At 37.0% G+C, this 18538-nt stretch overlaps 1 protein-coding gene across 1 annotated transcript in view; it reads right to left on the reverse strand.

The window, feature by feature from the left end:
* Positions 1-18538, reverse strand: part of LOC149138146 (threonine--tRNA ligase, mitochondrial 1-like) — a 238096-nt gene that overhangs the window by 186679 nt on the left and 32879 nt on the right. The window contains 2 exon segments of the mRNA XM_089446457.1: positions 497-556; positions 1045-1170. Of these exon segments, the coding sequence (XP_089302583.1) occupies positions 497-556; positions 1045-1170 (186 nt within the window).

Raw genomic sequence — 18538 nt, forward strand, 5'->3', positions numbered from 1 at the left:
AACTTGGCATTGGCCTGCTATTGCCCTGCTTCCTTTTTCGTTTGAAAAGGAAGATTGAAAGAATTATAAGAGAAAGAAGTGCTTGGAAGCCTCCTTTAAGGAGATGCCTAATTTGGGAATGTCCCTGTTTTCAAAGTGGATAAAGATGCAGATTTGGGTAGCAAAGACAAACAGTTGGAAGGCAGAGCATTTTCTTTCCCTGTTCTCATAGGCTGTTTGTCTTCTTTGATAAGAAACAATATTTCTCTTTGAACTATGGGAGAACTTCTATTATATGTTTGAAATATTTGGTTCACAGATCTAAATCTGAGGACGCTCATCCTCTGCTATGTACTTTCTGATCTTCTATTAATATAAATGTCCATTTTCCCAACGAAAAAATCAGCATAAGTTTCATAGACTGTTGTTAGATTTAAACTACAAAATCTCCAACTCATTTTCTTCTACCCATAAAATTAGAAGTTATTCTAATCTATTTTTCTGTACATGGCATTACCTCTCCTCGAGTTGTACAGGGTCCAATACATAGTTTGCAGCCATACTCCATTTCAAGAGACTGCCATTAACAAAGAAACAAATTTAGATTAGTGAAACAGGAACACCATGAATATTCTTGAGATCAATCTCAATTTAGGTTACTAAACATGTATTAAGCCTGAAACATTTTGATTGTCTAGGATATTCATAAGCCTTATCAAAACATAAAGCTTATCCCCTTTGCAATAACTGAAGCATTTAACAGATTGAGTTCAGTTCTTGCACTCAGGCCTCCAAAGCATCATCTATGACATAATTTTAGTGTTTCAAGTACCATATATAGCAAGGAAATTAATAGATGGATGCAAATTCAGTCTCCCATAAACCCATATTGACATGATAGCTAATCGGTTGAGCATTAGAGACAATACACCAAAGTCTAGATGCAAGCATTGTTTCTAGGTTAAATCAAAGAGATTAAGACAGACAATATGATAAAAACAACAGAGCTAATAATAGTGTTTGTCCATATGGAGCCAAACATTTGATAACTCATGCAACACCTACCTCCCCAAGGATGTGAGCACTAGAATGCCAAAATGTATCACGTCCTTCATTGGTGTCAAATGTGAACAATTTCAATTGACAGTCTCCCTCTAGAGGCCTCAACAGGTCCCAAAGAGTTCCATTCACCTACAAAACCACAGACAAACAGTATAAACAGAACTAAATCAAATAATGCAACGCAAAGTTTAATACAAAAATACTGGGAACAATAATGCAACCACTTCTTTTGATTTGAAAAGATTGAATTCCATGATACTGTAACATAGTATTACACAGGGACACATTTCCAAGGATGGGGTGCACAGTCACCGTACTCCAAACACTCCCAGGAATTAAGGTATTCCAATGGAAATGCACGGGGGGCTTTTCATGGGAATGCAGGGAGACAATACGGAACACTCACCCTAGAATAGGAAACACTTCCCAACAAAACAGGGCCACCTGGACACTCCCTTTGACACCATTACATGTATCATTTATAATTTATTATGTATGTTGATTTATTATGAATGTTAATGATGCATTGTTATGGGTCAGATTTCAGTTTTGTGAATGATTCAATAAATAATCATCGCCATGTTACATTACATATAATTTGTCTCAGTTTTCATAGATTTAAATTTTAATTTTTTTGGTATCTGGGCTAGGTCCCCTATGTTGGAGCTCCAGCTTCTTCACAATTCCAAAAACTTGGTGGAACATTGGCGTAAAGATTATATCATTAGCTACTGCCAACATTCTAACCTTCATATTTTGACTCAACAATACTTAGTACAATTAACTGTACACATAAGGAATGATTGATTTGCACTAGCAATAAGTGGCAAGGCTTGGTTGGCCCTGGTAACAAATGTGTTCACACGTCTTCCAGGTTTGACTGTCACTTAAAATACAGCCAGCAACCAGGTTCACACTTACAGGAGCCAAAAGCAGAGAGACAAAAAATAAGCAAGTAAAATTTACACATAATAAGTTGAATGCGGGCATCAATGACAGAAACATACGAAGAACAAAAAAGATTCAGAAGCTTGATAAATATCACCTAAGAACGCAAGGGAAGGACAACGTCCCTCTAAAAGTGTAATTCCCATCCATAACTGAATTGCACTGCCCATCAAACATCACATTCTGCATTGAGCACAAACTGCAACACAAGAGAAGTACCCAAAAAGCACAAGCAATACTAATGCATGCACAGCACAGACAATACAACAACAAACTGCATAAACCCTATGTGCAATATTATCACATACAACTCCACAATTAGTACAATAACAAGATGCAAAGCACAAAAGAAACGTGCAGACAGCACATGAATACAAATTGCACAAACAACACCGGTGCAGCACAAATATGTAGGAGCAAGATTTTGAAAGCCATAAATAACAGTGACCAGTAACCTCAAGAAATTTCACTTAATTGATCATAAAAGGTAAACAGACATATAACAAACTGTAACTGACAAAGCCTCTGTAACTGACATTTGTACATGCATGAATTGCAGAACATAGGAACCCAATACATCATCATGACAATCAACCAATTAAAAAGAAAAAAAAAATGACCAGAATAGGTCAATGGGAGATATAAATCAAATAGGTCAAAGTAAGGGATACAGCCATGCAGACTAGGAGATAAAATGAGGTGAATCATATAGAATCGAACTGAGCATTATGTATCTTCCCTTTTTAACATAGGAATCATTTATTATTGGGTATTCACTCTCTATGTTTATCCAAAACCTTCGATGTGACCGCAATTGTCAGATTCATGAATTCAAATTGAAATAAAATTTACAGCTTCACAAGTATTGCTAACAAAGCAGATTATTGAGACGACACAAAATGGCATCATAGCAACATTCACACAAAATCCAAATATTTTGGTATAAAAAAGTGACACAAAAAAGGAAGGACACATGGTTGTCTGGAACAGAGGGAAATAAGATAAATGTATCAATGTAGAAATGACCACAAAAGTAGCTCAATGGCACTAAGTACATCCACTACATGTAATAAGTGGGAGTACCAATGAATCTCCTAAGTCAAGGTTCAAAGCAAAAAGATATTAATTTCTAAGAACAGGCTAGAAACCAATGCTAAATCTCTAGCTAAGAGATTATAATATAAGGATTTGGTACTTGAAACTGATAATCACAGTATTGAGCAAAACAGGGGGGATGTTGAGGCCCACTAGAGCTAGTGGTCGAGGCCAAGTGAGGGAACCAAAATAAGGGCCCAACATGATCAGAATCATCAATCATTGTTAAAGGGCTGATGCAATATTGGATGATATCCTCTAGGGAGTGACGGGGATCGAGGGGAAATAATTAAATGATCCTCCAAGGAGCACAAGAATGAGGGAGCCCAGCTCCTCTAACAGCCAAGGTTCAAGTGATGAATCTCCTCTTAGAAACCTAGCTACTTCACTAAACAAAAGTAGTATTCTAGGGGGGAGCCCAACTTTAAAAATCTCCTAGAACTGGCTCGTCTGCTAGTATGGTGGCATTCATCTTGGGACTTGGAGCAAGAGATCCTCATGCGTCTCAAAATAGCAAATCAACCCTTTGAGGGCGAAGGTTAACAGGAGACACTAGACCTCACTGATCCAATTTCTGAGATGTTCTAGCTCTCTATTTGTAATTTGCTGCTCCAATTGGACCGAGCAAACAAGTTATATGAAGTGATCCTCCATGAAGCCTCCAACCAAATCAATATCTATAAACACTAAGATCTCTACTTGAGCACCTATCTCACAAAGAGAGCAAAGCATCTCTAGTCAACATAGTGAACGAAGTTGAAAAGGTGGGCCCAGCATCCCAAATTATGTAATAATGTCTACCTTTGATTTCATAGTATGAGGGGCACCAAAAAATGAGATATATCGTCTTTAATTCACATAAGTGGCAAAACTAGTAGATCTTGTTCAACTATGGGATGACTAGTCTCTGCTCAGAGCATGTGAGAATCCATTCAAAACTAACCTGGGGACTCCTGAAGACATTCACCCAACGTCTAGCTGTCTATGGAAGATGGGCAATAAGGTTGCCCCTCAACTCCAAAAATGCTCCAAATAGAAAGTCATCTTTCAGCCAAGACCCTCAGAAGGTGCAATCCAAGTGGCTTAGACAAATTGTCTGTAAATGTCCACTCTAATAGCCCATGTCCAATTTAGACAGCAAGGGGAGTTCTTGTGTGTCTAGTGAGTACATGCCAAAGGGGGGAGTTCTTGTGTGTCTAGTGAGTACATGCCAAAGGGGGTCAGATGACATGATTACCTCAAAAGAATAAAGTTTACAAAGAAAAATATGTGTATACTAAAGACAAAACTGCTGTACCAAGAATTATGTAGAAAAAGTTGCTATTGCTTGAAGCCAGTATGACAAGAAAGAAAAAAAATGGCTAAGAAACACAAAAATCACACGAAAAATCAAGAGCCAAAGGATATATCAACTCAAGAAGGATCTAACCCAATTCAAACATAACCCAAATGACAGGTCATCTAAATCATGCATATATTGTAGAATTAGGATCAAATGAATTATAATAATCTCTACTACAGACCAATAGAATTGGAAAGTGCAACATACCAAAACTCTGACAAGGGAACTCATAGGTGCCAAAGTCATCTCCCAAGATAAGATAGATAAGATAATTTTATTAATATCCCCTAATGACCAAAAAAGTAGTTCAATGATATTAAAGTAAATATTAGTTTAATAATAGTCAATTAGGTAGTAGACTTGGGGATCAATAAAGTCGGTTGGAGCTCTCATTCATGTACACATTTCATTACGTCATTGCATTCTTTCCTTTTCGAACTAGCCACTTAGCTCTTTATAGCTTTGTTCCTAGATCTTTGATTATTGATCCTTTGTCATTACTTATTACTAGCTTATAAACTTAGAAGCTACTAAGGCGCTCCCAGTTTGTATTACACTAATGGTACACTTTTTAACCCATTGACGTACTTTTGTGGTCATTTTTAGGGCATTAATAAAATTATCTTATCTTATAAAATGTTTTGTCAAAAAGAGCATAAAAAAGAAAATCGAATCACAAAATGTTCAATTTTATACTTTCTATAATACACTATTTTCAGAAGAATACATTTGAGTTACAAGAAGGTTTGCTTGATTGCTAAACATGATTTAGCTTTAGGACTATCGATGAATATCCCTCTCTTAGTGTGCTATGTGCTACTGTCGACGTGTAAGTGGAACAACACTAGCAATAGTAACCACAACAAATAGGCACATTCCAACATGCACAAGGTTGAGTGTTGGATAGGCATAGTTGTGCTTAGATCAATTCATAGAACAAATCTCAATTAGTTGAAGAAATACTACTCCATAATATAGACAACCTATATAGATCCTTGCAACACTAACTTTGCAAAACCAAGGATACAAGGTCACATCCTTTTGTGATTGATAAGATTTTGCAACAAGCATGCTTCATTAGTCAAAAGACTAATGCATATTGAGAAAAACTCAAGTTTTGATTAAGTAGAAGATCCATCATACAAGATACATAATGAATAAGCAGATTGATTCACAAACACACTGGCAAAGCGTGCAAGCAAACAAATTAATTTATCCGCTTTATTTTTGAACTAAAATATATGAACTTCCCTTGAAATTGAGAAACAAAATTCCAACACTAAAATCAATCTCAAATAATTTCCAATGTTTTGCATCCATTATTAGTACAAGTTATTTATATAATGACATGTCTATAAATTACGATGACTTTTTGCTAAAAAGATTTGATTTTCATTACAAATAATTGCTTCTATTACAATCTCCTAAATTGATGCCCATCGTTGTTGCAACAATTTCCTTTTTCTACAAATGAAGGAGCACTCTGTTGAGTTGACTTGTCAAGTTGATGACAAGCTAAAGTGTTGAATTACCAAGCTGTCAAAGTCAACGTAGATTAGTTTGTCAAACCACCAAACCAAGGTGAAGCATACCTAGGTGCCACTTTGTCAAGTCACAAAGCCCAATTGAGAGTCAACTTGGGTATTACGTTCTCAATCAAGTTATCTCCATCAATATCCACCAAGGAACAAATCAAGTGGCCCCTATTTTGAAAAACAACATGCTTTCATGTTTTAAAATAGGAAGTTGTCCTTGAAGTTGTTATCTCGTAAGACATCCATTGCATCAAGGTATCATCCCCTGACACCAAAATGGTGGTAGTAATTTTCATTGCCTTCCTCTCTTCAACTTGCATCTTTTTTTTTGAATAAGGGGTGATTGTTCATCCACATTTTTGGATGACAATGACTAACCATTCTCAATAACTCAACCATATATGTTCATTTGCTTCGTAATCGTCTATTCTTGCTCAATCCTACATCCACGACTGCCTATAAAACATGTTCCAAATAATAACAATTTGTCAGTGGAGCCAACATATTTCCCAATTGTAACTATATTGAATAAAGAGCAAATGTTCAAACGCATTATTGGAAGCCTTGGACTGTACATTCTTAACAATTGAACATCTATTCAATTTAGCACCCCCATATGTCCATCTATTTGCAAGTTTAATCTATGCTTTTCTTCAACTTGGTATCTGCAAGTTTCAATAGAGGACACCAAAATTGGCTAAGAAATCAACAATACAATTTGTTAGATGTCAATAGTTTGAGAGTGATTTGTTTCTTGATATTGTCTGCCATTTTGCTACCATACCAAAGCTATTGGCACTACTAAAGAAAATGGGATACATTGACCCTAGATTTGGCAAGATGTGCCAGAGAAATAAAAACCCCATTGAAATTGAAGCAAGAAACAATTATGCAACTCTTGGTTATATGAGCAACCATAGAGCTTGGGGAGTGCTCTAATGCAACTAAAATAAGATGATTCACAAGGATAAAGGAATCCAAAGTTCAAACCCTTGCCACGTCAAAAGGTGCATGATCAAGGTAGAAGCACTAGAAACCCAAATAAGGAAGAATTTGAGCCAACCTCGCCAAGAAGTCACTCTTTCAAAAGAGGAGAACACACATCCCTATTATTAAATTTCCTTGAACCTAGACCCTGGTATTTAATTCCTAGCAAAAACTTACTGAATAAACACACAACTAGGTTCCTAACAAAAATATTCATCAGAAGCAAAAAACAATTTGAATCAAAATGATACACAGATTTTTGCCCAACAACTTTTTCATTAAGAAAACCAAACTTACATGGGCTCTCTTCTTGGGATAACGGCCCACCTAAGAAAATATAAATATAATAACCTGGATCTGATCCAGCAAATCTACCATAGATCGGTGCTCAATCCCACTTGCAAATCTAGGTCTCCAGCCTCTCCACACTCCCTCGAACCCAACACACCTCTCACTAAGATGCCACTCGTTGTTGTTGTGTGTCTATCTTCTATACTTAGCCTTGCCTTTATAAATTAGCATTGAGCTAAAACCCTAACCTCAAAGTGATTGACCCAGGGATTAGATCTTGCCTCACTTGGGATCAACGGCTAAGATTAAAACTTACTAAAGTAAATTAGTTTACTTTTCCTAAGTTTTTATTAGCTCAATAAGCCAATATATTAAGATGTGTTTTTTCCTAAGTTAAACTTAGGCTAAGTTAGATTAGGAACTTGCTCAACCTAGAGCAAGTGTTCTAAGCAGATGTGGGCGACTTTGCACACCTAGACACAAGGCCTATGCAAAAGTACCTGCCCAAGCTACAAACTCAACACTCCCTATTAGCTAGGGAGGTACTTCTAGAAGAACCTCCTCCACCTAGATTTCCCTCCAATCCCACCATGTCATTCATTGTTGTAGTTGCTCCCTCTAAAATAAAAGACGCCGCTGTTACCTGCTTTGGAATTTGATCTGATGGCTTGTTTCTTCCAACCATGCTCCTAGGATGCTACTCTTGAACATCCATCAATGTTAGCTCATACCAATTTATCCTAACAAATCCAGAAGATGCCTCCTGCACATCTTCCAAATTAGAAAACTGAGACTCGGTCACAACTCAATCTTCAAAGCCTCCTACTCAATCTTTGTCACTAACATCAATCCTCGATCCAAGATCCCCTTGGATCTACTTACAGGCTAGCCCTACAAGTTGTACAACTTACCTTTCCTGACACCAAGAATAACTACTATGTATTGTGTAGCTTCCTCTAAAAGTATTAATACATGTCCTTTTTAGATGTCAACACCATACCCTTCATCCTCCAAAGCTGACACTAAGAGCAAGTTTGTCTTTAGCTCTGGGACATATAACATTTATACCACCTCCAGAGATCCCCCTGATTCTAGCTGGAATAACATTGTTCCAACCCCTTTCATTGCATGTATGGTACTCATACCAACTTTCACATGCATGTCTAAATCTGTCTCTAAAACACTAAGGAACACTTCCCTCATTCTCGTCATATGGCGAGATGCTCCACTATCTATGAACCATGCATCTTTTGTGATGGTTTTAGAAAGGCGTGACACCAAGGCAAAGTTCCTCTTGAACTTCTCAGCCAACTCATCCATCTATGCAGTAACTATCGTGGCTATCTTTCCCTTGCCTTGGCTCGCATAATGGTCTGCCTTGTGACATGCAAAGCACTTGACTTTGTTCATGTCCTTCTCTTCCCACCCTTGGAGGATCCTCCCTCTCCTTTGTTCAATTTGGCAACCCCCTTGCCCTTTCTTACATGACTTGAAATAGCAATTTCTCCTCATCCCTTTCACCTTTAAATTGGTTGCCATGAACAACCTCCTCACGAGTGAATTCATTCCACAACCTATCCTAGGTTGGGAGATTCTCCCATGCCACAACTCCTTTAATGAAGATATCCCATTGCTCTGTGAACCCATTCAGAGTTGTCCTTACTAGTTGAGTCTAACACTTTCTCCCCTACTGCAACAAGCTCAACTTGTACTCGAGATATTTGAGTGAGATAAGAAGAACCGATCTCATTCATGGACATCTTGGTGACCTTGAGCTTCTCTCTCAACACCATTTTTCGGTTCTGATTTTTTCTTTGGTATAACATGGTCAATGCCTCAACATTTCTCTGGCGGTTTTCTTCCCAGATATATGAGGAATAATGTGGTCTTTCACTCCGTCCATGATAATCCTGGCTTTCACATCCTTCTTATTATGGGAGGCCAAAAGTGTTACATCAGTAAGGCGAATCTGAGTTTGTGATACAAACTCCCAGATTTCATTCTCCTCTAACACCAATGCAATCCACTCCTTCCAAATGTTGTAGTTAGACAACCCATCCAAGCAATCTTCAAACCTGAAACCAGTTGCCATCCTTGTCCAACTAATCAAACCTTGACAAAAACAATTTTCCTTGATGGGGAAGAAAAAATGCCCTTCCTCATGTTGTCTACAGCTACTCAAACTCATGGAACTTCTTGCCCAAGAGTTGTAGTTGTTCCTACTCCCACAAATCCACCATAGCCACTACCCAATTGCTGCAACTCTTGCCTAGCTCTGCGCACACCGTGGAAACCTCTGCCCAACCTGTTGTTGGCCTGCCCCGCGCACTGCGAACACCCTGCTACTACTATATTCTAGTGGACTTCGCTCAATCTTTTATCAGTTGCCACTATAACCATCGCCCCCACAGCTCATCTACTCCTCTATGTGTCTCCACTAGGCTACTACAACCTCAATTCTCTTCCACGCATGTGTCTTGAGAGTTGGTCATTAGTTGAGTCTATCAGACGACTGGCTATTAACGTGGCTATGGCTTGCTCTAATTGAACGGCCTCGTCCCTGCTATGTTTATCACTCCAGATTATTTTAAAGGTTTCTCTCAAAAATGATGGACACCCCTAAAATGCACCATGAATTAGGAATGGGGCTTAGTTTAGCCTCCAAATCTAACTTCTTAGCACTCAACATTGTAGTGCGGACCTTCTCATATCCAAGGCTCTTGTACCGTTTTGGGGCTTCATTACTGCTTTGATCATCTTTGTCCAATAAGGAGATCACACAAGGTTAAAAGGAAGGCCATTTGCATAAATGCATTGACCTATAGTTGCATTTGCCTTCTTTCGAGCATCATTATTAAAAGTCTTTTCAAGTGATCCCCAATTAGACCAATTTGAACCAGGGTTGCCAATTCCACAAGAGAGAAGTGGAGGCTTTGATGAAGATGCTCCCAAACTTGTTGGTTGTTTGAATTGAGAGGCAAGATTTGCCTCATTTGCTTTTGCATATGCCTCGTATTGTTCTTTCTGATATTTTGCACGTTTTTCCTTGCTTAAACCTTTTCCATTTGTCCCATCCGCTTTAGGTGGGCCAATGCATATTCGAACCCCATTGCCTTTTACCCAAGTAAATGTGCTTTAACTAAGGTGTATAATCCCTTAATCTCCTTTTTACATTCACTGCAAACCCATGCCAATGGTCCCCCTCCTTGGATCTTCCCAATAACAGTTACATATTTCCAAATTGGTGACTTTGGATCAACTTTAGGGGCAGATTCAATTTCATGTTCCTTGCCTCACGAATGGTTGAACTTAAAATTGCCATGATGATGAAACTGACAAATATGTATTTCAAAACAAGTCTTGAAAAAAAACAATCATTATCAAAACACACTAAAGAAAGTATTAAACAAACTTATAAGATAAAGTAGTTGGATAATCAATCTATGATTCTACGTAGAAGATTCACATTTGGCACAAAATAATTTATAATTCCTGAGGAATTTGTTTCAAATTTAAATGGGGAATTTCAATCAACTGAGAAATAGTACTCACATTGATCCTAATTATATCGAGACAGAAAAGCTAAAGCATTTTGTCTCACAGTTTTACCTATTTTCATTAAATCGAGATAGTTTTACCTATTTTACTCTCAAAAAACAATAAAGCATAATTAAGTGAAAAAACAAAATTTCACTAAAAGCAACATTTTTTATTCCAGAAAGAGACAATCAAATCAAGATAAAATAAGGGTGGCACAGCACAATAGATTCAAAATTTCAAACTCTCATAAGGATATGAATGTTTTATAAGAACAAAAAAAAAACTGTTAAATATTTTTCAGCATACAATCGTGTCATTAATTTTCAAACACTGCTACAAAATATACTTAATTAATCAAATCAAGATTATTTTGAATGGTAACCTTTGGCTAGTTCAAGCAACTACAAACAAGCACAAATTTCTGGACTATTTAGGCAAAGAAAATGCACAGAACTGTTTTATCATTCATGTAACTTATCAGCATAGAATGGGATGACTAAGGTAAAGTAAAGTCCTTCGAAAATAGAAAATAATGCCCCTAGTCAACAGGCCATCATATTAAGGTGATATAAGTATGATGGACCACAAAGGGGAACCAATGGAAATCTTAATAAGGCAATGTACTTCACAAAGGCTAACTTTACAAAAAGTTAAAACGTTCAAGAGAGGACTACTAATTAAACAGGATGTTTGGAGCATCCCACGACCATAGATGTTGTATGGCTTTTCACTCACAAAAACACAAGGGGTGATGTGGGGTAAGACTTGCAAAAGCGAGGCAAAGACATCAAGAAGGCTCTGCTGCCAGACCTTCATTTATGCCATCAACTAATAACAAGCTCAAAACATGACTATTGGGTGAAAATGCATCCCTGATTATCTTGGAAAGGGAAGACTTGAAACAAGCTTGAGTGTGGTAAGATTCTCTATTACAAAGGATGGATGCATAGATATCCAATGCCTTCTAAGTTCTACTACTCAACATCACTGTTTCATCTTTGGCAAGTGCATTCTTCCCACCAACAACTGATTGTATTGGAAACTGCAAGGATTCAACTTTCTAAGATTCTTTGGGACAACATATAGTACACTGGATCCTCCAATCTACCTCGAGTAATCACTATAGTATGTGCCTTTTGGACCTTGTTTTGTTGTTTGAAAGAGGATTTCAAAAGTGTAGACTCGGCATCGGCTCCTCCAACTCCAGGTGGTGGTGACGGGTCACGGCAGACAATCCCAAGTGGCGCACTCGCAAACAGTCCCAAGTCGGCTCCTCCTACTCGGTGTCAACTCCTCCAACTCCAAGTTGTGGTGACTCACGGCAGACAGTCCTGAATGGCGCACTCGCAAACAATCCCAAGTCGCCTCCTCCTACTTGGCGTCAACTCCAACTCCAGGCAGTGGTGACTGGTCACGATGGAAGCAATGGTGCACTAGCACTCATAGGCTCCTCCAGGTGGAAATGATAAAATGTAAAACGTGACCGGCTTCCCAAAAAATATTAAAAGCAATACCAAAAACCTAAAGCTTAAAATTCGTTCCCGACAATGCATCAAGGGATTCATTCCATGATAATTAAAATTGATACCATATACCTAAATCCGTTCCCGACATCCAAATCAAGGGATCTGTTTCCAAATGTTGAAAGTTTTGTTTTCTTTGCCGGATCCATTTCCAAAAACAATGATACGAATCAGGTTTTCTAGGAAACAGATCATTTGTCCAAAAACTTTCGCCAAAACATTTCAAATTTTTGACTGGTCGTTTCTGAAAAACTGAAACAGGTATGAAATGTATCAAGGTCGTTTTGAAGTCGTTTCGTACCCATTTCAAGATTTGAAACGTCAAACAACATATCTGGGAAATTGGGGCAGCATTTTCGGTCACTTAGTTCGACTAATTTACTTTGGCTCTAAAAATAAAATTCACTCGTACGATTGTGGCCAGACTTGGCCCCGATAATTCAATACAAACCTAGCACATGCGATTCCTCAGAGCTCCTACGATGATACCATGTTAGATTTCCTTGAACCCAGCACTTGGTATTTAATTCCTAGCAAAAACTTATTGAATAAACACACAGCTAGGTTCCTAACAAAGATATTCAGAGGAAGCAAATAACGATCTGAATCACAATTATACACACAAATTTCGTGAGCTCTTGTCTTGGAATAATGGCCCACCTAAGAAAATACAGATAAAATAACCTAGATGTGGTTGAACAGTGTTGTCATTGATGCCAACGTCCGTTAATAAATGCTTTTAATTTTTGTCTAGATTGTATTAGTTGGAAGCTTCAATAAAAGGATGCCATAGTAGAGGTTTGTAGAATTTCTTCTTTAACCTTATATCTCCAGTATTGTATAGTGTCTAATAATCGTCTGCTTCAAACAATGAACATTTTGAAGCAATCTGAGTTTACAACTGCACTAAAAGTTGGTCTCAATTTTGCTCATTTTGGTCATATCCAAATTGGAATTCAGCCACTACATAGAAAAGGTCAAGACGTTGTTGTCTTCTCTTGTGTTTTTGATTGCCGATGAAAAACTTTTCATAAAGCTTTAATTGGAGGATGTCAAGGAACATTAGCCTACGGTCCAATTTCTTGGTCCTGTGTCCCTGATTTTTTTATTTCCTTAGATGATCCTAATGCCATCAATGCTCTAATGCTCGGCATCCAAACACATGGATATGATGATTTTGAAGATAATAGCAATAATGTTGCTATTCATTGGCGATGTGTCGTCAAATTTTATAAGAAGACCACTCCTTCTGTTGTCCAACAAGTTTCTGAAACCTCTGAGTTCACTACTCTAATCACTCATGACTATGGCTTAAATCTTGTTGCTCCTCAAATGATATCTCGTCGAGATCTTAAACCGCCAACAGAATGGGTCACAAATTGGGCTTCTATTCATACTTCTCCCTGTCCACAGCCTATCACTGCTCAAACTTCTATTCGAGAAGATAATGGCCTTGTTCAAACTCATTTCTTTCCCTAATCAGAGTGTGCACAGTCTGAGCATGGTGGACCTCCTCCTCCTCTTGTTATACAAAACCCTGTAAAATCTGAAATCGCAGTAAGACCACAAATGTCCTCTATTGCATCTATTCCTGAAGGATCACCAAGTCCTTCATATGATCTTACTTCTGATCCAAACTTCATGCATATGTTATCAAATATGATTGCACAAACTCTTCAGTCTCAGCATTCAAATATTGTTCCTCCTAGAACAATTAATATGCAATCAACATTCCAAATTCCACAATTTCCACAACCATTTGTATGTAATCATCCTCATTGTTCTCCTAAATTTTGTCAGCAAACTCCTAGTCTTCCAAAACCCCATGAAAAAGAAGAACAGGATAAAGACAGAAGAAGAATAAACATGATTCGTTTTGTTCCAAGTTCTGGAAATCAAACACAGGAATATACAAAGTGTACTCCTTTTTCAGCTCATGAAGAAATTTTGCTTCAATCAGTAGGAAAATCTGCTACAAAAGGCTTAGGATATCCAGAAGAAATCCCCAGCTACAGATTGGATCCTAGGAATAAGATTCCTAGTAAAATACAACTTCCTTCTGATGAAGAAATCATTCAATTTCTTAAGATATACAAAGGAATAAGTCCTTATGATCCCTCAAATGAATGGTATAAGAAAATGTTTAACTAGGATCTGTATACTCATCAGCAAGAGTATAGATACTGTGAAGAAATGAAAACCTATTCAAAGAAAGATAGGTCAACAATCAACAAAGTCAACAATGAAAATTGGAAAGCTTGGATGGAACAGAATAACCAATGGATTTCTTTTTATGAATTCTATTATCCAAGTACAAACGAAGTAGAAATGGCTTTGGTTAAAAAATTCAAGGATCTATCTTGTGAAGATATAAAAACAAAGATTAAGGAAAATCCAGTTGAAATTCCTAGACCTCTTATCATCCCTCACATAGATGATAAATATAAAAATATGTTGCAAAAATCAAATGTTCCGAAACATTTACAGTCTGTCAAGATGAAAGGGCAGCTTTTGTTAGAACACATCTATCAAACCCTTAGAGTGAATATGATTCAAGGGTCAACCTTACAGACAGAAGTGCCACAACACAAATGGGAATTAATAGATGGCACTATTCTTAGCACTGAGACAGCAATTCCTCCTTGGAAAAATCTTGTTATCAGACAAGATGATAAGATTTTTAAGTTACTTCCACTTCAGTCTGACCAGTCTCATCTTTCAGACAGGGAATCGGTTGCAGCAACACACTGGAAAAATCTTGCTCTAGATAGTTTGATTAAACATCTAGAAATAAATCATCAATATGCAGCCAGAGAAAATAAAATGCTCCAAGAAATAATTGATAAAATTCTTCAAAAGGTAGATTTTACCAGAGATCAATTACTAGATGGAATAAAAACTCTTGGATCAAATGATTTGCATATTGCTAAAACTATTGATGTTTTAGAAAAAGGGATTAATGATAATTCCAAATGGATTGGAAAAGTACATTCAGTAGCAGATAAGAATTAGGATATGATGACAACCTTAAAAACATCACTTGAAGTAGTAAAGAAACAAGTTTGGGTTGTCTCTACTTCTATTGAGAGTCTGAAAAAGAAAAACACTCCCGATCCTACTTTTAAAGCTACTACTTATTTCTCAGATCCTCAAGATCAATTGCCTTTCCATGTTGTTCCAACTTCCTACTACTCTTTAATCAAAAATGAAGAATCCTGGTGATATCATTTTTCCTAAACTAGAAACTACCTTTGTTTATGCTCCTATGGCTAATCCTGGCATGTTTTCCAGTCTAAACTCTTCAAGCCCTGGACATAAAATGACAGTTTTTGAGTGGTTGAAATCAGGAGATGATCCTGATAAGCCTTCCAGTTCTGATACAGTACTCAACAAATTTGAAGCAGCGCCCTCTACTCCTACTCTAGAAGATTTAGAGTTTCTTGTGAATAATTTTTCTCCTCCTGATAAAGAAACTTTTCAGATAGCAAAAGACATTCTTGATCTGATTTCATTTTCTGATGAAGAAGAACCCAAAGATACAATTGTACATAAAGTTACTGATAGAAGTTCTTGGAATTCTTCTTGGTCACCTGCTCCTGATAAAAGGGATGTCATGAAATCAGAATATCATAAAGATTGGTCTGCTTCTTCCACATATTCATGGAATATTGACAATTGTTCTGAAGCAGAAATATTGTCTACATTGAGTTCCATGTTGGTCTGCTACCGCACATATTTAGCAGATGACATTTCTCCAATAAATGCAACCAGGAAAATCATCAGTGGATTCGAAGGACTCCTTGATTCTTGGCTTAAAGCAGAAATTCATTATGATCCTGTCCTCATTCCTTCTTGGGAAACATCTGTGGTAATGAACCCAGATAATACTACATATATGGATCCACAGACTTCATTACCTGTGAATAACATGATTGGTTGCCTAATGCATGGCATTCTTGTCAATTTTTGTGGTTATCCTCAGATCAATAATGAACTTGCTGCAGTCACACTTACATCCATGAAGCTTACTAATATGCAGCATTTTGATGAATATTATCCTCAGATCAATAATGAACTTGCTGCAGTCACATTTACATCCATGAAGCTTACTAATATGCAGCATTTTGATGAATATTTTATGGAATATCTCCATCGTCTGCATACTCTTTCTTCTGACATGATTCTAGATCCCAAATGGAAAGAAATCTTCATTGCTTCTTTACCAAATTGGGTAACTACTGCCATTTTGAATAAGCTTCCTGGAAAGATTGGTGCCTATAAATTTGGTGTTATAAGACAAGCTATTAAAGTTGTCATTGTTGAACTCTGCTCTCAGATGAAAGTTGCTCGAGCTGCCACCAGCTCCACTAAACCACATGGCTATCAACAACTATGTAAACAATGGCATTTACATGGCTCTAAAAGTTTAGAGCAACGACGATCATATCCCCCTAAACTTTTAGAGCCATGTAAATGCCATTGTTTACATAGTTGTTGATAGCCATGTGGTTTAGTGGAGCCAACAATGGCATTTACATGGCTCTAAAAGTTTAGGGGGATATGATCGTCGTCGCTCTAAAAAGAAAGCTTACTCTAAGCAAAATTTTAGATCCGCAGAAAACAAAAAAATCATTCATAGAAGGCCTCCCAGAGAATACAAAAAAACACGCCAGTTTCATCAAAGGCCAAAACAGAAGCAAATATTTTGCTTCCATTGCAATGAAAAAGGACATATTGCTCCAAATTGTCCAAAAGTGAAAAAAGACAAACAACAATCTGGTAAGAAGAAACAATTTAGCTATAAGAATAAATCTGGCAAGGTAAATATTATTGATCTCCCTTCTAGCTGTGAAGAATTAACAGATTCAAAAAATTATTATGATCTAAATGACCAGATACATGCTGTTTATGAAGAAGAAGATTCTGAAGTTGAATATTGCAAAGATCCACATTGTAATGAATGTTTTCAAGAACTCTGTGAATGCACTGATCCTGACATTTGCAAATGTAATGCAGTCAGGATGTTCAGACCACTATCAAATGAAAGCTTAGATCATGATGAGCTTTCTAGAAATTATTTTACACAAATGGTTAATGTTGATGATCCAAAACTCAAAGAAATGTATAAAGGATTGTTGATGACCCATCTTCAACAGTCCAAGTCACAGCAATATCAAGAACAGCAAAAGACACAGATAAATCATCAACATAGCTATATTCCTTCTGCAACCTTATTTTCAGTTGATGGTCTAACAAGACAATTCAGACAACAAACAATTGAAGATGATCTTCCTCAAACACTTCTTGCAATTAGTCAAGCTATCAAAGATCTCAGAAAAGAAGTCAAAGAGAATAGAAGGCTATGCATTGAAGCACATCAGGGGCACAATATACATTCTTTACATGCACAACCCACAAAAGGAGAATCTTCACAAACAGAATAGAAAGAACCAAAAAGACAGCCTGATCCATATCATGATCCAATGAAAGGGATTTTCAAATCTGAAGACTTTGAAATTCCAGATGAAGAATTTGAAGATCCTAGATCTGGATTAGGAATGAATGCAATGAACGCAAATGTAATGTACTGTGTAAAAATGAAAATCAGAATTGGTTCTTCCATAGAATGGTGGAAGGTTCTAATTGATACAGGTTCAAGATTGAACATAGTAAGCGGCACTGTAATTCCCTATCCTCAAAGACAAAAGACAAAGTGTCCAGGAGTTGTTACTGCAAGTGGAGAAATCAAGACAACGGAAGAAGCTATAATAGATGTCTTCGTTTCTCAATCTGAAGGAATTCAAGTTCATGCTCCATTAGTCACAGGGCTTGATTGTGCTATGTACTTAGGAACTCCTTTCCTGAGCAATTTCAGAAGACATGGAAGCACTTATGATGAAAAATCACAGAAATGGGGATATTTTCTTCTCTTCAAAGGTATAGATTATTTCTATCCTTTTATTCATTCCAATTCTCCTAATAGATTGAGCAGAATTGACAGGTTACAGAATACCTTGGCAAAGATGGAGAAGAAGAAAGAAATGCTCAAGATTGATGAAAATCTTCTGAAAGGCAAATTTGAAAAAGAAATAAGTGAGATCTCTCAGAAACTAAAATCTTGTTGTTCTGAAGATCCAAATGCCTTTTGGCATATTCATAAACATGAAGTAGAATTGCCTTTGAAAAAGGAATTTCATGGAAAACTCAGAAGATCAAAAGCAATACCGATGAATTCT

Source organism: Pinus tabuliformis, chromosome X (genome assembly GCF_031772625.1).
Source record: "Pinus tabuliformis cultivar Carrire ecotype Pingquan chromosome X, CPIR1, whole genome shotgun sequence".
NCBI lineage: Eukaryota > Viridiplantae > Streptophyta > Pinopsida > Pinales > Pinaceae > Pinus > Pinus tabuliformis.